Source organism: Rhineura floridana, chromosome 8 (genome assembly GCF_030035675.1).
Source record: "Rhineura floridana isolate rRhiFlo1 chromosome 8, rRhiFlo1.hap2, whole genome shotgun sequence".
Classification (NCBI taxonomy): Eukaryota; Metazoa; Chordata; class Lepidosauria; order Squamata; family Rhineuridae; genus Rhineura; species Rhineura floridana.
The window spans coordinates 125,098,223-125,118,999 of record NC_084487.1 but is presented as its reverse complement, the minus strand read 5'-3'; the positions used below and the strand labels follow the sequence as shown (position 1 = coordinate 125,118,999).

Here is a 20,777-nt window from a genome sequence, read left to right as displayed (position 1 = left end):
AATATGCTGCTCTGCATCTCATACAGGTTTTGAGCCTTTAAAAGGTAAAAAGAGATGGATATAGGATGGTTTCTTAGAAATCTAGATCACCAGTCTTTTCAAAACCTTTTAATCACCAAATCACAAACCGTTTATTCTTTGCAGTTTTGATTTTGAAGGTGAAAAAGGCAAGTAAAACTTTCACACAAGCATTAAGACTAGTTTTTAATCATTTAATAAAGTGTGCACATGCTAGCTCTGAAACATCTTTCTAAACTTTTTTTCTTATTGCTAAAATAGGAAGACAAAACCACACTAGCAAATATCAACATCTACATATTTTCTTTCAGCTAAGATGCAGGCAGCCTTCAACAAGATTCTTCAAGTTCTAAGTACGCCCTTGAAATACACTGCTTAAGAAAGGGCCTTAAAAAATTAAAAGATAACAATTAGTATTTCATCTTTAAGATTGCTTCCTGTTGTACTCTGCAAAGCAGTCCTCAGTCAATGGATACTAGCCTGAGTCCCGATGCAAACTACTGTGTGTTTCTAGTGCCAAATCTATGTGCGTGTATACACATACATATCATGTAGCAATGCAAAATCTGCATGTACAGATGTGTGTGTTCAACAGAGTACACAAAGAGATTTGCATACAATGTTCTTCCAAGGATGGTTCCCACAGCTCCCATTTGACAGTAGTCAACATGTGGTCAGGCAAAAAGGTGTCATGGTCAGGCAAAAACCCTTTTGGTTCACACTGTGTATACAATATCATGCAATGTGGGGATCTACATACTTGTGCACGTATGTCCTATTTCTTCAGTCCTTTCATTCTCAACCTGATCAGATGAGATCAGGTTCTTACTGGGCTCCTACTGGGAGGAAGGGTGGGATATAAATCTAATAAACAAGTAAGTAAATCAACTTGTCCTAAGTAATATTTAAAAACATTTAACATTTAGAGGAGTTTCCCTGAAATGTGTTACATCATGAGCTGGCCCTGACCGTGGCTTATTTTGTAAACACAAAGTTTCAGTCCCTTACCTATCTGATATGAAGCTGTCCTGGGACTAATTTTATGTAAAGTGCATTAAAGACACAGGCATCAGAATGGCAAATGTCATATAAGTATAATAAACTTGACTATCCATTCATCGCTATCCCATTTACTGGACATAAATGGCACAAAATCAGTCCCAAGATAACAGATTATGGGGGAAATCACATCAAATGTGCCACAAGCACATTTTAGCTTGTGCACAATACTCCCACATGTGACTTTTCAGTTATTATAGCAGAATATGCTGCTCGCACACAACGGATTCGTATGGAGGCTGGGAAGAAGCTGTAGCCCAGGAAGGCGGGGATAAAAAAATCACACTCGTGTCTAGGTGTGCACTCCTGTACAAGAGTTGTGCAGTGAGGGAGTATACAGGTTCCAAAGAAAAATATGCCCTGCAGAGATGAAAGGGGAGTGATGCTACTTGTCACTAACATTGCCAAAAAGAATATTGAGCTGGCCCCGTGTGTCCTATACCACACAACAAAAACAGGAGCAATGAGTGTCTTATAAGGGCATGAATAGCATTATTTTCAGATCCAAAAATTGTAGTTTTTGAATAGACAGAAGATACTTTGTCCCATAAGATGATGGGTCCCTTGAGGGAAGAAGTACAGGCTACGGTCAAACAGAATGGGAAACAAATTGAATTTTTACTGTGAAGAATAGCCAATCTTGCAGAAAATGAATTCTGACCTTTATTTGAAGTCCCTTTATTTTCTTCCACCATTGCTCCAAGACCTTGGGAAACTGGACCTTTTGATTTGTCAGGTTCCAGCTGGGGGAGTCCTCATCAGAAGAAGACCAGGAGGTTCCAGTCTTGGACTCAGCCCTGGTTCAGGCTCCACCTGAGGATGAGGAGCCAGGGTCCTGTGATGAGGCCGAAGAAGAGCTGACTGCACCCAGGGCAAATTCAGCCTCTGACATTGAGGCTGAGCATGTCCCAAGCGCAAGGGAGAGGTGCTACCTCAAATGCCAACTGGAGACATGACCCATCCGGAGGAATGCCCGACTGCAGGCCCGGACTCCTCAAGAGTAAAGAACTCCTTGGGAGACCCCTCGGGAGTAAAGATCTGGCTGAAAGTGGTTAATAAGAGTCAGCTGAGGTTTGGGGTCTCTAGGTCAAAAACCCTAGTACTAGGCTGGAAGAGGTGCTAGACAACATCTACACCAGCCTTGTATCTGACCTGTCTGCTGATCTCCAGTTGACTCCAGACCTGACCATGGACTACCCTGGAACTGCCTCTTGTCTTGCCTTTGCCCTGCTTTGCCCATGGACTGCTTGGATCTTGACCTTGGACTGCTCTGACTTTGCTTCTTGCCTGACCCTTTTGTTGTTGTGGACTGTTTGGACTCTGACTTTGGACTGGCCCTGGATACTGCCTTGGTGTTGCCCTCATCTGTGTTATTGCTGGGAAGTCTCTTGCCTCCTTAAGAGCCTGGTGAGAACAGGACAGTGATAAGTACGAAGAAATTCTAGTGTTAATGAACCATTTTAAAGCAACTGATGACACAAATAATATGTTTAAATTCTTGTACAGACAAGATTCCCTTTCATAGTTCTCATGGTGATATGCCTGCCTCCAAGATTGACATTATTTGCACTTGAAAGCGCAGCAAGGTTCCAAATTTATATATCCTCAACAGTTTATAGTATATAAGAATCATCAAGTACTTACCACCCCTCTAAATGAAGGTGGAATGAGGCCACAATATATAGGCACAAATGAACTACAAAGCAAAGCCTATAGAAAAAGAAAGGTGAGTTGCACATTGTATTTCTAATAGGAGGATTTGTCATAAAGCAATGCTCTAACACAATTATTTTCAGATATTCTATCTTTAGGGAAATCGTTGTACAGTACTTTGATTACCAGATGAAGAATCACTAAGGTGAAATCAGGTTGGTCAGTAACAGGGAAAAGGCCTTTTCAGTGGAGGTCTCACCTTCATAGAATTCCACCCCGAGAAGTCTGTTTGGCCCCTTCTTTACAGCCTTTAAGTGGGTCCCAAATACTTGTGGGGATAGCAGGGGGTGCTTTTGTTTGTGCTGCTACCCCTATGTCTGATGCTATTTTTATTTGTCAGGGTTTTTTTTATTGTAGTCCGCCTTGTCCGGTCTTGCCCCAAAAGATGGTGTAGAAATATTTAGCGAAGCTATGTTTGACAACTATGAAACCCCTGCAAATTGCAAAGAATTCTGGGAGTATACCTCACCTATTGTACTTCACCATCACCCAATTGTGAACTGAATGCATCCTAAAACATACCCGCCAATCCCTGGGGCCATACATTCCAGGGGAAGACTGAAAGACAGCTTGTCCACCTGTTATCAGAGAAGCTAGTCAGACAGTACCATGAGTTGTGCTATGGAGTGCCCCAAGGTGCTATCTTGTCCTCGGTGCTATTCAATATCTGTATGAAGCCGTTGGGAGTTATCATTAGGAGATTTTGGGTTAAGTGTCACCAGTATGCTGATGACAACCAACTCTATTTCTCTGTAACATCTGAATAGGGACAGGATGTGTAAGCCCTGGACCAGTTTCTGGACACAGTGGTGAGCTGGATGAGGCTCAATAAGCTAATTCTGAATCTAGGCAAAATGGAAGTGCTGGGGGTAAGTGGCTCCAGTGTCTGGGAGATAGGTCAATTAGCTACTCTAGATGGGGTTGAACTCATTCTGAAGAAGCAGGTTCATAGTCTGAAGGTACTCCTGGATCCATCATCATTTGAGGCCTAGGTGTCCTCATTGGCAAGGAGTGCCCTTTTACCAGCTTTGGTTGGCAAAACAACTATGATTGTTCTGGACTAGGATGGCTTGGGTACCGTTGTTTATGCATTGATAACATTGAGGTTTTATTACTGTAATGCACTGTATGTGGGGCTGCCTTTAGGTTTGGTCCAGAAACAGGAGGTAGCTGTGGCTAGGCTGTTAACTGTAGCAACCTATTGCCAGGACATTGCACTTTGCTGAGGGATCCACACTGGCTGCCAATATGCTGCTAAGCTAGATTTAACATTTTAGTATTGGTCTATAAAGTCCTTAACAACTTGGGACCAGGGTACTTGAGAAATTGCTTTACCCCCAATACACCACTGTAATTGCTGAAATCATAATGGGAGGCAGTTCTAGTTAAAGTCACATGTTCCCAAGGTCCACTCCGGTGAGATGGAGCAGGGCTTTTAGTGTAGCAGTCCCAGTGTTATGGAACTCCCTTCCAGTGAATATCAGATGGGTGTTTTGGGCACCTGCTGAAGACACTGTTATTCCACCAGGCTTTCCCAAAAGGATAACCCTGACAGATCACTGTTAATTTTGGAACAGATAACCAGTCTTCTTACTGAGAAGATTAGTTACTTATTTAATTAGAAAATTTCTTAATCTCTTTAAAAGAACCTCAAAGCTATGTACAAAACAGAAATCAATTCTCTCTATATAAATAATAGAATTGTTTTTTGAAGAGATAATGTAATTTTACTATTTTTTTCAAAACCAAAAACCAAATATTATATATACTGTTCCAAGTAATCCAAAAGTTCCTCAGCAATTTGTCATGATAAATGACAAATTCTTGGATTACCTGGAACACAGTTGAAAGCCACCACTTTGAAAGTTTTCCTGGATCCCTAAAGTTACTTATTACTAGCTAAAGTTCAAAAGTTAGGTAATTTAGGCTTCCAGCACTTACCCTCCCCCTTTAAAAAGAAAGAGATGAAAAAAAGAGGAATGTTACATTCTCTCTTCAAAAAAGAGGATTCAATCCTACTTCCATGAGAGAACACTCCAAATGAAAAATCATTAACAAACATGAAATGGAAATGGACTGCCTTCAAGTCGATCCCGACTTATGGCTACCCTATGAATAGGGTTTTCATGGTAAGCGGTATTCAGAGGGGTTTACCATTGCCTCCCTCTGAGGCTAGTCCTCCGCAGCTGGCTAGGGCCTGCTCAGCTGCCACAGCTGCACAAGCCAGCCCCTTCCTTGTCCGCAACTGCCAGCTGGGGGGCAACCGGGCTCCTTGGGACTATGCAGCTTGCCCACGGCTGCACAGGTGGCAGGGCACATAACCCCCGAGCCACTCACTGTGGGGGTGATCTTTAGCTGGCCCTTTACACCCAGGAGATTTGAACTCACAGACTCTGGACTCCCAGCCAGGCTCTCCTCCCCACTGTGCTATACCAAAAGAAAAATTAGCAGAAAATGTTTAAATTCTTACTCGTTTGTGTGTGGAAAGATGCCCTAGTTAGATCAAATATGGATTATTGCAATGTATTCTACATAGGGCCCCCTCAGAAGAGTTTTTGGAAACTACAGTAGATTCAGAATGCAGAGGCCAGATTGTTAACAGGGGCTGCGTACTGAAGGAGGTTGCCAAAGACCAGAAATTAGCTGAACTCACATAAAGCATGGATAAACTGACCAGGGCACATGGCTATGGCAGAAAAACTTACTTTTCCATAAAGACTCTCCAAAGGGAAAGTCAACCCCCTTTTTATTATTTGGCATCCATTTAAAATGTATAGGGAGATATGAAGGCACACACTGAATATGTCTTGTGCCTTCCTCCAGTTCTGGGACAGAGATTAATCTATCGTTTTGCAACAGACTCTGTACTTCTCATGATTCTTCTCTCCTTATTTGCACTGTGATAAATGGAAACTTGTTACTGCTGTAATTATCAAATAACTTGGTGAATATTTGGGGTTTGGGGATGGGAGTTATTCCTTAATTACCTTGTATCTGTTCTTGCTCTTTTTTGTCATTTTAAAAAAACATATACAAAAAAAATCACTGGTGCCACTAAAACACCATCATCACCGAGAAAGCCCTGTTCCATATGCTGAAAAATCTCTCCATATAGACACATGGAACAGGACAGCCTCATATGCTCCTAATGTGTGAAGTGAACAGAAGTAAGGGAATTCAATTCCCTATCTGCCTTTGTATATACTTTTAGCAACACATGGTCTTTACATATTGTACAGGAGAAGACCTCAGAAAGGATGCTGTACAGGCTCCGTTTCAAGGGTTCCCATGTTAGAGCTAGCACAAACTGCCTCCACTGCTGGAGGCAGTATGTGTCTGAATAGTTACTGGAAACCGCAGGAGAGTGCTGTTGTGGTCAAGTCCTGCTTATGGGCTTCTCACAAGCATCTGCTTGGCCACTGGAGAATAGGATGCCGGAGCAGATGGGCCACTGGCCTGATCCAGCAGGCTATTCTTATGTTGTTACATAAATCATCCTATCTTTAGCTCAAAAACAGACAGCCACTGTATACAATTTTCAAAACCAAAAATGAGAAGATAATGAATATAGAGGAAATAAACTGATATGAATGTTCAGCCATTGGGTCATTACTGAAGTGAAATATTCTGAACATTATTCTAAACATTATTAAAACTGGTAATGCAACAAGGTTTTTATAAAGCAACTGAAAACATACCTGTATAACTTCTTCTTTAGAATTAAAGTTGGATACCAACACATTTTTGCCATCAGATACCCTGGTAAGTGAAATGGAAAGTTTCCCTGATATCAGCTCATGAGTGTTTTCTGGAAGATTTTTGCAGAGTCCATCTCTTATTATCTTCATCACATTGAATGAAGGGTGAAGAGGGCCGAGATTTCGCTTTCTTGCTTCTCTGGCTAGAGCCAGAACATCTGCACAAGCTTCCACTGAAAGATACATTATTGCATGTGAGATTTGAAGTGGTTTTTTAAAAGAGGATACATGACACTAATTTTGACAAGGTGGTAAATGAACATTTATTGCAAGGCAGAATTCTGGAAACTTGGAAACTCATCCTATTGATTCCTAAGTCTAGTGGCAATTTGAAAAAACAGAATCATATCTCTAAAGAGATGTGGACTACAACTTTTTGTTTAAAGAACTGGAAGCAAGACTAAGTGAGTTTACACCTTGTTATATCTTGGAAGATTGAGCACATTTTGTACAAAGGAGGAAATTAGTAGTATAAGGAAGCATTATCGCTTGCCATGAAACAAAAGACGTAAAGTGCATTTATCATACTGAATGCTCAGAAAGCATTTAATATGCTCCTTCTGGGAGGAAGGGCGGGATATAAATTTAATAAATAAATAATATCTGAATTGAGGTTATTGGGGTTTTTTTTAAGGCAGTGCTAATTAAATTTGGCTTGGGAGTCCAAATTTATTTATTTATTTATTTCATTAAACTTATGATACAATGGTTCTCTATATCAAGGATCTCCAATAATTAATTGTCTGATTCTATAACTTTGAGAGAGGTACACAATAGGGTTGTCTCCTGACTCCGACTTTATTTTAGTATGCAGTGGTAAAAGGCATGAGAACTAGACAGAGAAAGTAAATTAGCACAGTATGTACAGGATATTGCATTAATGGAGGAATCCTGTTAATTCATTCAGAGGAGTTCTAGTTATTATTCAGAAGTAACCAGGTTTCTGGATATAAGCTTAATGAGACAGAATCTAAAATATTATGTATAAATATGGATCTGTGCTCGTGTGTACCCAGAGAATCGAGACTGCTCAGATATGACATCTTTGCCCAGGTGGCTGCTCTGTAGTCCTTCCTACCTTGAGAATTCAGCTAATGCCAGAGACCCCTGAAAAGCCTGTATTTACATTTACCTGTCTGTCTGAATTTCTGATTTTGCCTCAGCTGCCTGTTTCAAATATTATAGCACCCATGCTCTCCCTTCCCCTTCCCCTGTTCCCTCTGGAATTGCTGCTTCCTCATCCCCCAAGTCCTTTAACCTATTGTAAGTATGCCAAAATCTGTGTCAATGAAACAAGTTTCCCTGCCTCCGTTTCCCTCTCCTTCCTCTGTTTCCGTGTCTGTTTTAGATTGTAAGCTCCTTGAAGTAGGGACCTGTTATATCATTATTTGTAAAGTACCATGTACATAGATAGTATCTCCCTATATAATCAGCAAACCTCCAATACAATTACAACTTTTTGTAATGTTCCTTGAAAGAAACAAGTAAAATATCTAGGAATATTTTGGCAGTGGATCTGTCAGAGGAAAGAAAACCTGACACACCTATTGAACAAGCTGACATAATCAACTAGAGAATCCTCTGAAGGTATATGACATGCAATTCAACTGCTGAAATTAAGGCCTGTAAACTGTATGGATGGGAAATTATCTGGAATGATGCATATGCCACTCTGAGAAACTTGGAGGAAATACACAGTGTAAGTAGAATAATAGACCTGAGAACTTGACCAGTCATTTCTTTTAAAATTATAAGAACAAAAAAAGGTTTAAACATCAATAAGTAATATAGTAATTATACCAGCTATGAAAACAACTGCCATCTGCTCACAGATTTGCGTAACTGTTCTGAAATGAGTGTATTCCAAAATTCTTTCTAAATATTGTATTTTAGATCAGCCATTGATAGTACTTTGGTAATCTGAAGGCATTGAATGTTCATTCTCTCCCTCCCTCCCCAACAGCTTCCCAGGAAGTGGAATAGGTTAATGTCCTGTAGTAACCTTCTCCAAAGGGGAGATGACTAATCGTACCACATGTCAGCAGAGTCTCAGCTTATTCTCTGCACCCAATCAGAAGACAGCATACGAACTACCACTACCAGTTTATTAGGGTTGCTTTTTATCTGTGTCACAACTTTTGTCCTTTATTTCACTTCCAGAGAGGAAGTTAAGCCAACTTTCTGAACAGAATTTGACCTACTAATGCAGGACAGGCAGGGGGTCACAGGAATACTTACCTGTTTGTAAAAATTCAATAAAACATATTTTTTTAAAATGGGGGGTCACAGAACTGAACACAGGATTAATCAAATAATTATAATTAGCACTTATAATCACAATCGCCACCTACCTATGAATTAGGGATTAATGAAGGTTTATATACAATTCATATTTCATTTAATGACCCAAAGAAATACTTTTTCAGAAAAAATATAATTTTACATCTACATTTTAACAAGCCATTTACATTGCCATCTTCTATACGTCTACTCAGAAGTAAGCCTCACTGAGTTCAATACGACTAACTTCCTGGCAAATGTATATAGCAGGCATGGGGAACTTCAGGTGTTGTTGAACTTCAGTTCCTATCAGATCCAGCCACATTAACCAATGGTTAGGGATGATGGGAGTTGTCATCCAACAGTATCTGGAGGGGCACAAGTTCCCAATCCGTGGTGTATAGGATTGTAGCCATAAAGCACCAAACTACATAACTGTTGGTGCATCTGATTTATTTTTTATGGAAATGCAGTAACGAGAGCCTGCAAATTTGATCATAATAACGGTAACAGGAGTACTTAATTTTTTCCCAGTAGGCCATTTTTTAAAAATCAAAGACACCTCTACCAGCTGCTTTCCCATCTGAGGGTTGCAAAGGTGACTGGAAAGCAGCAATGGGAGGGCTATTTGACCAGTACATTTTCGACAGTGGCATTTTACTGTTTGTGTGTGTTTTAAATGCCATAAGATTGTTCATTCTAGGCCATTATTTTATTGGCTTATTTGTTTGCTCTCAATTAAAGGCTATTGCATTTCTCTTAAAAGGTGGAGGTGCTTATCAATTTGTTTGCAATACACAATACACAACCAAGTATTTCTTCTTTGTGCTACTCAACGCACAAGCACAAAGATACTCATGGCCTCTGATCAATGAAAAATCTAGCTAAATGTGGATCATTCTAAGTGTTACTTGGCAAAGGAAAATAGGGTGAAGTAGAATTTGCCCACATAGCTTTTCACTGTTGTAGGAAAGCAAAAATAAAAATCATTTTAAAGATAGTAAACCTTCAGAAAGTTTCGTTTTAAATTTGAGCACTTGCCCGAAACAGCAAAACTTAATTGAGCTCAAAGTGTGTTTTCTGATATGCTTGCTTTTATAGATAACAGTCACTGGGAAAGGATGTTCTTTCACTTAATTGGAACAATGATTAAAAAGTGAAGGCAACATTTTAACGATAAGACTTTAATCCTCTAAGGTACTTAATGAAGATTTTCACACGCCATTCAATGTGCTACAACGTACAAAAATGGTATTATAACACTTCAAGGGGTAGCAGAAGCATAAAATTATGTAGGATTCTTTCAAGGAAAGACAAGGGGCATGCTTCAATAGCATGGGAGAAAAGGGATCAGCTTTCCTATTGGGTTGGAGGGGTCTGGAGAATGCTTTTTGGTGGAGAAGAGGAGAGTATAATGTGGACTCTGGAGAAAAGGGAAGGAATAAAAAGCCAGGAATAGCTCCTGCTGCTCCCAACCCACAGCAAAGAAGAGCTAGGCACCTGTAAAACCAAAGTAGCTCCGAAACCCCAAGCAGCGGCTCAGAGACTGAAAAGAGAAGCTGCAGCAGGCACAGTAAAGCAGCACAATAGAGGCACATTTCTCGTAAAGAAAAACTGCCACCAGATGCAAAGGGCACACTGGGGTTGCAGGAACTTGGTGAATCTTTCCTGGGCATTTTTTGTGGGGTTCACTGTCCCTTCAGGAGGTGTGGGGGATTATACTGATGGGCAACCTCCCACCTGGACTGTGATGTATATGGGGTTTCCCTTGAATACGGTTTGGAAGCTGCAACTAGTGCAGAATGCAGCTGACAGAGTACTTAAGGTGTGACCAAGTACTCAACTAACACCTATTCAGAGAAAGCTGCACTGGTGGCCTATTCATTTCCCAGCCCAATTCAAGGTCTTGTCTTTGACAAATAAAGCCCTAAACATACCTGAAATATCAACTCCTCCCATACAGACCAAACCCTGAGCTGCATTCATCTGGAGAGACTCTGTCAGCAATTCCACTGAGGGGCAGTGGTATGTGGAACAGCCTTCCCAATAACAGACTCAAGCTCTCCCCTTAGATGTACACATGGGGACAGAAGAATGTTAGTATCAGATAAAGAAAGAAAATCTGTTTTGGGAGGAGGTTTGCTATTTTTTGCTTTTCTATTTCAGATGTGACTGTATTTTTATTCTTAGTGTAGCCTGCCTTGGGAACTTTTGTGAAGAGCAGGTAACAAATATACAAAATAAGTAATAAATAAATAAAAACAATCCAATTCAGCTAAAAAGGCTGACACACACAGAGAAGCACACACGGTCTCCATGGGCAGCAATCACTGCATTTTGGTGCCCATTTCCATTGAGGGAGAAGAAAAGGAGATCAAGAAAGGGGAGTCAGATGGGAAGATCCAGGAAAGTTTCCTGTATCTGTCCATCTCTATCCCACTTGATTTAATAACAAAGGGAGACAGACCATGGGAAGAGACTGAAATGAAACTGCCCACAAAATAATTTAGAGAGCTAGCCATTTACACAAATGCTGATGCATTTACCTGAAATAAAAAGATGTTCAAAAATTTCCCACATGACCTCAAAACCACTTTCGCTTCTCATGCACTTCCCACTCTAGATAATGCCATCTGGCACAGAATGGTGCAATACATTTAATTTGTATTTATTTTAGGCCAACTTTCTATAGGAGGCATAAAATGTTAAAATATTCCAATAACTAAACATAAAACATGGTGAAAACATAGTCTAACACAATAATGCTTCTAAAAAATCTAAACACACTAGAACCTCCAAAACCATGGGCTATAGAACCATGCGGATTCATTACCATGTGGATACTGAGCAGCACGGTTTCCAGTATTCTCATGTCTTGACAAGATCTCTACCAATCCATTTCATTTTACTGTATATTTTATCAACACAACTGCCTGAGCTAATAGGTCAGAGAGTGATGCAAGGCTTCTAATTCACATGGGGTACAGAAAACTGCTAAGGCAATAGCCCCTCCTCCAGCAGTCCCCTGTACTGCACCCCACATTGTTCAGTAAGGCCCTCTGGAGAGATTTTTAGAGAGATGCAAGTGGCTAAAGGGGTGGTGGTTGAGGGAGACTTTCCTTTCATAAAATCCCTTTACTTATCTTGGGATCTGAGCCAATGTTTCTCTTTTTGTTGTTGTTACTATACCATGACATATTCAGGTATACATGGTATCTGCCATGTTAAAATAACACTATGTCCTAAATCAAGCTGCCTTTCAGCTATTAACAACCTATAATTTAGCTCAGGATTATATTGATTCATCAGAAATTAACCACCTTTTTGTACTCAAGTGTGTTTAATCAGAGAATAATAAAAAAAAAATTATTTGTTAGTCGCCCATCTGTCCGACTTAACGGACACTCTGGGCGACTTACACAATATAAAATACAATATAAAATATATGCATACAACAATCATAATATTAACATCAGTTCATCTAAACCATCCTTCAATAATACAGCATAATAGCAACCCACCCCAGAGATCCCATAGGCCTGCCTGAATAGCCAGGTCTTTAAGGCTCGGCAAAAAGCCATCAGGGAGGAGGCATGTCAAAGGTCAAAAGGAAGCAAGTTCCAGAGGGTGGGGGCCATGATCGAAAAAGCCCTCTCTCTGGTCCGCACCAGCCTAGCTGTTTTTACCGGTGGGACCGAGAGAAGGTATTGTGAGGCTGATCTTGTTTGGCGGCATATTTGGTGATACTGGAGGCGTTCCTTCAGATAAGCTGGGCCAAAACCGTATAGGGTTTTAAAGGTTAATACCAACACCTTGAATTGGGCCCGGTATACAACTGGCAACCAGTGTAACTCCATCAACACTGGGGTGATATGGTCCCAGCGACGGCTCTGCTTTATTAAGCGTGCTGCCGCATTCTGTACCAGCTGCAGTTTCCGGACCGTCTTCAGGGGTAACCCCACGTGGAGCGCATTACAGTAGTCTAATCGAGAGGAGACCAGGGCATGTATCACTCGTGGGAGCAGATGTATAGGAAGGTAGGGTCGCAGCCTCTGTACCAGATGAAGTTGAGAATGTTACTTCTCAAACATTCAGACATAATGTTGTATATATAATACCTGCCCACAGACTTGTACATAAACAGAGTACTAAGTCAGAATTAGCAGCCTCAGAGATGATGAAGTCTGAGAAAGAAAAAACAGTCACCTGGTTGCCTAAAGAGGCGATATGCAGATGAATAGTCTGAAATATGTGCCCAGGCTTGAAGAGGAGTATCATATGTCAGACATGGATAGACAATTTCTCTGGGCATTTTGCAACTGGCAAAAGTATGACTCTCAGTTGTTTAATAACCTGATCAATAATTAGGTTGTTGAAACTAAAAGCTTGGATGAAAACCAAGGATGGGTATTTGAATGAAAGACTGTGAACTCAGTTCTGGTACTGAAAATTGATTTCTGGGCTGAGGAAATCATCAAAGATACCCTACTTTAAACCTAAGTATACACCTGCCCCACCCCATCTCCATGCCACTGGTTTACACCTGGCTATGGTTGGTGGACTTCAGGATACTAGTAAAAATAAACCAGAAGTTTGAAGTTTGCCACCCCTGTCCTTATGAGTAAAGAATAATGTGGCATGATAGATATTGGCACTATTACAATTATAGTTAATTGGTTAGATTAATCGGTTAAAAACTTTTAATGGACTAAAAAGGTACTCTGCCAAAACAGCATATTTTTATAAGTACCTTCTTAAAAGAGGCATTCCTTTTTATGTCTACTTCCTTCTTCCAATGTTTCAATCTCAATCCAAGCAGAGTATGTGAACCAAGTGTGCTCTGTCAAACATGCTCCAGAATCTCTGCAGCTTAAAGGAGGAGTTCCATGGCAAATAAGTCAAAGTGAGGACCAGGGCTGTGGAGTCGGAGTCAGAAGCAGTTTTGGGTGGAGTCAGAAGCAATTTTGGGTAGAGTAGGAGTCGGAAGAAATGTACTGACTCCGACTTCAAAATAAAATTAATATTTTAATATTAATATTAATTTATTAATATTAATACATTAATATACATTTGCCATTTATGAAGGAGCCAGAGTCGGAGTCAGACAGTAGAAAAATTAATATACATTTGCCATTTATGAAGGAGTCTGAGTTGGAGTCGGACAGTAGAAAAATAGAGGAGTCGGAGTTGAAGGTTTGACATACCGACCCCACAGCCCTGGTGAGGACTACCTAAAAGGCAACTGCTATAGTTCTTTAATTATGTATTTCATAACAGTAGTTTGTTAACATTGAACAAAATAAAACTTTGGAGAAAAATATAAACAAATGGAATTGATATAAGTTGTTGTTATTATTAGAATTTATTATCCGCCCTTGACCCAAAGGTCCCAGGGCAGGTTACAACAATTTTAAACACATAATTAAAAACAGTTAAAAACAACCTAAACAAAATCACAGAAAATAGGGTGGGTCCTAAAAATATATATCTCAGGTGTCAAAGGCCAGGATAAAAAGGTGCGTCCTCAGCATTCGCTGAAAGTTGCACAATGAAGTTGCCAGATGCACCTGGGTGGGGAGGGAGTTTCACAGCTTAGGGGCTGCCACAGAGAATGCCCTCTCCAGGCCACCACCATTCCAAACTTCCAAGGGTTGCAGAACTACCAAAAGGAACTCCTCTGATGATCACAAAACCCAAGAGGTCTGTAGGGAAGGAGGCATTCTTTCAGATATTTGGGACCCAAGTAGATTAGGGCTTTAAACACTAACATGAACATCTTGAATTGGAAACGAACTGTCAACCAATGCACCTGTTTTAATATAGGAGTTATATGAGTTCTAAGGGGAACCCCAGCCAGTTATCTGGCTGCTGCATTTTGGACCAGTTGAAGTTTCTGAGTCTTCTTCAAGGGCAGCCCCACATAAAGTACTTCACAATAATCCAACCTGGAAGTTGCCAGAGCATGGAGCACTGTAGCCAACTCTTCTCTGTCCAAAACAGGCCAAAGCTAGCAAACCAGCCAGAGCTGGAAAAAGGCACTCCAAGCCACTGAGGCCACCTGAACCTCCAATGACAGTGCTAGATCAATGAAAACCCCCAGGTGTCAGCTCTTCACTGAGACAGCAGTGTCGGTGAGGGTGCAGGCAGGGCTGGAGATTCCTTGGTAATTGCCAGGCCGTAAGTCCTCAGCCGGCAGCTTGGCTATAAATCTGCCAGGCTAGCAAGGAGGAAGCAAGATAAGGGCAGAGGCCGTTCAAAGCTTACGTGCCAAGCCAGAAATCCAGAAGAGATGTCAGTGAAGGTCCGGGTCTAGTTTGCCGAGAGATCAGTCCAAGTCAAGGTTCAGGGGATAGGAAGACACACAGTAGTCACGCCTGACGTTGTAGTCAGCAACAAGCTGAACCCAAGGTTTGACTTTTAAGGAGAAGGTTTGTCAGCAGGTGTGAGCCATCAGTGTTTTGGCCTTAAGTGGACAGGCCTGCCCCTCTTCTGCCTGACCTTCTGTTGTCTATGTTCTGCAGGTGAGGGGGGAGTATCCTGTTCACTGGCTGCATCTGGCTGAAGGGCTTCAGCTGTGTCTGGGGTGCTCTGCAGCTGAGGGGGAGAAGGAGCTGGGTTCTCAGGAGTTTCCTCCGTTTCTCCTTCTGGGTCTGCTGCTGTTACTCCCGAGTCATCCTCGTCTGATGAGTCCTCTGACGGGGCCATGACACCAGGCTGTAGACCTGCTCCTTCAAGGAAAGTGCAACCCCATCCAAAACAGGCCATCTTCCCACCTCCCGGACATGAGAACTCTGGACACATAGCATCTCTGTCTTTTCAGGATTTGATCTCAATTTATTGGCCCTCATCCAATCCATCACTGCCTCCAAACACTGGTTCAACACCGCAACTGCCTCTCCTCGTTCAGATGGAATAGAGAGGTAGAGCTGGGTGTCATCTGCGTACTAATGGCACCTCACTCCAAATCTCCTGATAACACCTCCCAGTGGCTTCATATAGATGTTTATTTATTATTTATTATTTATTTATTTATTTATTAAATTTATATACCGCCCGACTAGCAATAGCTCTCTGGGCGGTGAACATAAAATAGCATAAAAATACAATGAATAACAAAATAATACTAAAATACAATCATCAATCCAATACAATAAACATTTTAAAAAGTAAATCAGTGTAACTTAAAATGCTTCAGAGAATAGGAAGGTTTTGACCTGGCGCCGGAAGGAGAGCAGAGTCGGCGCCAGGCGTACTTCCTCGGGGAGACTGTTCCATAGTTCGGGGGCCACCACTGAGAAGGCCCTAGATCTTGTCATCACCCTCCGGGCCTCCCTGTGAGTTGGAACCCGGAGGAGGGCCTTCGTAGCAGAACGTAGTGCACGGGCCGGTTCATATCGGAAGAGGCGTTCCGCAAGGTATCGTGGTCCCGCACCGTATGTTAAATAGCATGAGGGACAAAATGAAACCCTGTGAAACATCACAGGGTAATTTGCATTGTGCTGAACAATAGCCTCCCATAACTACTTTTTGGAAGCAGCTCTGGAAGTATGAGTGGAACCACTGAAGCACAGTGCCCCAACCCCCACCTCCTTGAGATGTTCCAGAAGGATACCATGGTCAACAGTATCAACAGCCACACAGATCAAGGAAAACGAGCAGGGTCGCATTCCCCCTATCTCTTTCCCGACAAATGCTATCAACCAGGGCAACCAAGGAAGTTTCAGTGTCATGGCCAGGCCTAAAGCCGAACTAGAATGGATCCAAGCAATCAGTTTCCTCTCAGCATGCTTGAAGCCGAACTGCCACCACCTTTTCAAGCACCTTGCCCAAAAAGGGGATATTTGCCATAGGGCGATAGTTGCTGAACACCTCTGGGTCCAGGGAGGTGGTCTTAAAGGAGGGGATGCACCATCGGTACCTTCCCCTCCTCCAGCAAAGCATTGATCACTCTCTGGACCCACCCAGTCAGACCCCTATAACTAATTCTCAGTAGCCAGGATGGGCAAGGGTCAAGGGGGTAGGTAGTGGGCCGCAATTATTCAAGCAGCTTGTCCAGATCCTCAGGCCACAGTAATTGAAACTGCTCCAATACAGGTAGAACAGACAGCGCTCTGGACACCTCTGCTGAACTTGCTCTAACTGTGGGGTCCAAATATTACTCAGCACATTATGGTTAACTGATGTATCTTTTCTATATCTTAAATTAAATGCTCACACACACAGATCATTCCACCCATACTTGTAACCCGTGCAATGTGTTCCCTCACTGTGCATAGACTAAAGAGGAAAAGCACTTTAAAGCTAACCTAAGCCTTGACCTCAACACTCTAAACCCTACAGCAAGAAAGAAGCTTTGTATAAAGCAAGTTAAAGGTAACTAAACAAACCTCCCATATTATGTCCTTTAAAATCGATGTGAGTTACATCCAAATAAATTTTGGGTATTGGGAGTGAAAAATGACTAACAAAAGCTGACAGCAACTTCCATCTGAGTCAGGATAAAAAACAAACAAACCTACAAGTGAACCTCAAACATCTGCACAGATCTGCTTGGTAAAAAGTTAGGATTTCACATTCATTCTGGAAGAGTAGATTTTTCTTTTGTGAATGGAGCAAACAAAGTAATGAGTAAATAAAGAAACTTTGTACTAAATCTTAGACCTGTCTTGCCTTTAACCAATTATATTGAAATATAATTGTATATTAAAATTTATAACACAGCATAAGACCCAAACAACCTGCATAGGTCCAAACCAATTAAGAAAGAGAAATGCTCATTTTTATATATTTTTTTAAGTAGGTAAAAGCTGCTATGCTAAAGTAGTTCAATAGTCCATCCAATCTTATTTGCCAATAGTAGAAAGCCATATGCCTCAGGTGTGTTTTCCACTTAGGGATGATAGCAACATTCATTTCCTGTTACAAGACTTCAAGATCTTTGGTCTCTTTAGTTTGGATAGTAGCGAAGTCTTATAATTGCCAATGTGCTTTTGGCTATTGTAGCTAGTAGTCATACCAGTCATGTAGTTATCCAATCTTTTTTTGAACCTTTAAGCTTGATGGACACCGTAACATTCTGTGGAAATGAGTTCCATTAATTAATTATGTGCTTCCTGACATAGTGCTGCTTTGTATATTCTAAATTTGCTACCACCTATATACATTTCAGAAAATACCCATTATTTGGAAAGTGTATAATTTTCCATTAATCACCCATCTAGCAGGATGAATTTTTTTAGTTTCTCTTTTGCACCTTTTTAAATTTATTAGAGTCTTTTGGAGGTGGGAACAAGCAGAATTTCACACATTATTCTAACAGCAGACACACCAAATTCTTTACAGAATCACATAATACGTACTTGCTAATTCCTTATTAATTTCCTAACACGATTTGCTTCTCTCATCACTACATTTTTGCAGCAAGCCTCTACAGTATAATGTCCTTTCCTTAATACCTACAGACAATTTTGAATATGGAAAAGTAGTTAGCTTTCTTCTCTCCTTTGTCCCCACCACATCTGCATTATTGAAAATTAACCAGTTAGTCTCATTAGTCATTCTCTTGCCCATTCAACAGAGATTCTCTTAGAACACATCACAGTCCAGTTTGAACCATCTCAGCAGTCACATGAGATTAAGCTTAAAGGTATCAGTCCAAAATAGATACATTTGACATCATATAATTCACTAAGAAAGGAAGCATACAATCAAATCAAAGGTTTAACTCTCCCCTCTCTAGCTAGGATCCAGATGAAAGAGTTCCCCTCTCCATTCACATAGATAAACACACACATATATTAAACTAATACTGCATTTAGCTTCACATGTAGTTTGACCCTCAGCAATCCTATGTGATGGGGAACCTGTGGTTCTCCAATTGTTGTTGGACCCCAACTCCCATCAGCCCTAGCCAGCATCGCTAATGATCGGAGTTGTAGTTGAACAACATCTGAAGGACCACAGGTTCCTCCCCCTCCCCCTAAGCAGCCGAGAACCTCATATGTATACACCAATATGCTGTCTTTTACCAGTCTGTCTTCCGCACCACATCACTGACCCTATATAATGTTCTCACTGATATCCTCATGGCTCCCCACCCTACCCATAATATCGTGGCAAGTTTGGCCAGCTTGATCACTTCTAATGGTCCAGGGCCTGAAAAAAGTATGCTAATATGATAGACACCTAGAGAAGGGGCAAAAGATTGCACTGCAGGATGGGTGTATGTGTGAGAAGAAAAGGCAGCGAATATAGAGGAAAGAATCCTGAAAGCTTAGCTGGAAAGCTTAGATACAATACAGTGTGGCTTTGGAACTAGCTGGGAATCTCATGTAAAATTAGTAGGTGTGCTATCTGCTTGCAGGAGCATAACTGATTTCACTGTTTGCATATTTGTAAATAAAGCAAATGTTACCAAAACATTGTAAGCTTGTAGTGCTCTCCCACCTAAAGGAAACCAAACCGTTTCATTTTCCAATTGCTTGGGGATGTGGGGAGCAGTTCCACATGTATCCAGTAGCATCCTATAGCACTATGATACCACTCCCACAGCAAGTCCTATAGCACCTCTGACTTTCCCATTCACTCTATGCGGCCACCATACCTACACTACTGCCTCTCCTCACCCCACACAATAGCCACCATATTTCCAAGCCCTCCATTCTGCAACATTTTTAGTACCCCACTCCCATCTTATATTCTCAGTCATTCCCCTCTCTCATTTCCTAATGTTTTTACTCACAAGTTGTGCATTGGCATGCAATGAACTGCCACTTGTCATACCTAATCGCTTAGTCACAATATTGGAGTTCCAAGCTGTGTGTCTAATGTGTTGCTTTGTTTAGAAGCGGGGCTAATTACTATTTAAGCCCGTTCATGGATTCTTGGGCTTCATTACTGGCTGAAGCTTTTTCTCCTGTGGGTTTGGCCCCTTTGACATTAATTGATGTGTATCAGTCAAGATGGAAAAGCTCGCTGTTTGAGAAACTGCAAAATCTGGGATTCACCCCTTCTGCTCTTCGATATGCTAAAGCAAAAACTACTATCCAACAGCGAATTTGGGATATAGAACTACAAAATCACTTGAGTCTTGATGGCAGGCTCCCTGAGTTCAGGGATAAGGAGAGAGCACTGGGGCCTATGCATTATTTAACAAACTTGAATATCCCTAAATATAGAAGAGCTTTCACAGCTGTACTTCCATCTGCCCTCCTGGAGGGAAGATATAGAAGGGTACCTTATATCACGAAAGGGTCTGTCCATGTGGAACGGAGGAAGTGGAAATTGTAGGTCATGTTTTATTATATTGCACCTTTTATAGGTATCTCTGTTACTCTTTTATTACCCCAATTTTACAAAGCATTCCGGACATACCCAGCGAGTTCTACTTAACATATTTATTGGCAGACAGACAGGAAGAGTGGCCAGTTTCTGTGCTGCTGCTATCGCATGTCGGAAAACAGTGATAAATGATCTTATGTAGGAAATTTATACTGATCGTAATTTTGCACTTTTTATTCACTCATGATTTTATGTATTTTATATGACTTTAATTACTCATGTTTCTATGTAATGATCTTTGATCGAAATAAATTTATTGTGAGACTTTCCCCATTATGTGGCGGGGTGACAGAAAAAAGGCTGTCACTTGTTTAAAGAAGTCATACCGCCCACTTGGCCCTTTGATTAAATAAGTCATACAGTCCAATGTTTAAGAAAATTCAAAGGGACTTTCACCCAGGTACAGGATTGCAGCTTGAATCAAACTATATAAATTTGCACATGAATAAAACAACAGTTCTGAAGAAGGGGCAAAGCTTTATTTTTGTTTCTAGCCCATACATTTAACAGAAGGTACAATCTCAGAAGAGATATTAACTCCTGTGTGTGATGAGAACCTGTAATGCCTCTTCTCAGAAAATGCCTGTCATTTAGTTCACTATAAATCCT

The 20,777-nt window shown here is 41.0% G+C and overlaps 1 protein-coding gene across 4 annotated transcripts in view; it reads right to left on the bottom strand.

Annotated features, from left to right (window-relative positions):
- LOC133363166 (patatin-like phospholipase domain-containing protein 2) overlaps positions 1-20,777 on the bottom strand; it is a 44,161-nt gene that overhangs the window by 14,676 nt on the left and 8,708 nt on the right. For all 4 annotated transcript variants that reach the window (XM_061582361.1, XM_061582360.1, XM_061582359.1 and 1 more), the window contains exons 2-3: positions 6,489-6,721; positions 2,722-2,787 (exon numbers count right to left, since the gene is read on the bottom strand). In XM_061582361.1, the coding sequence (XP_061438345.1) occupies positions 2,722-2,787; positions 6,489-6,721 (299 nt within the window). The remainder of the gene's footprint in view (positions 1-2,721; positions 2,788-6,488; positions 6,722-20,777) is intronic.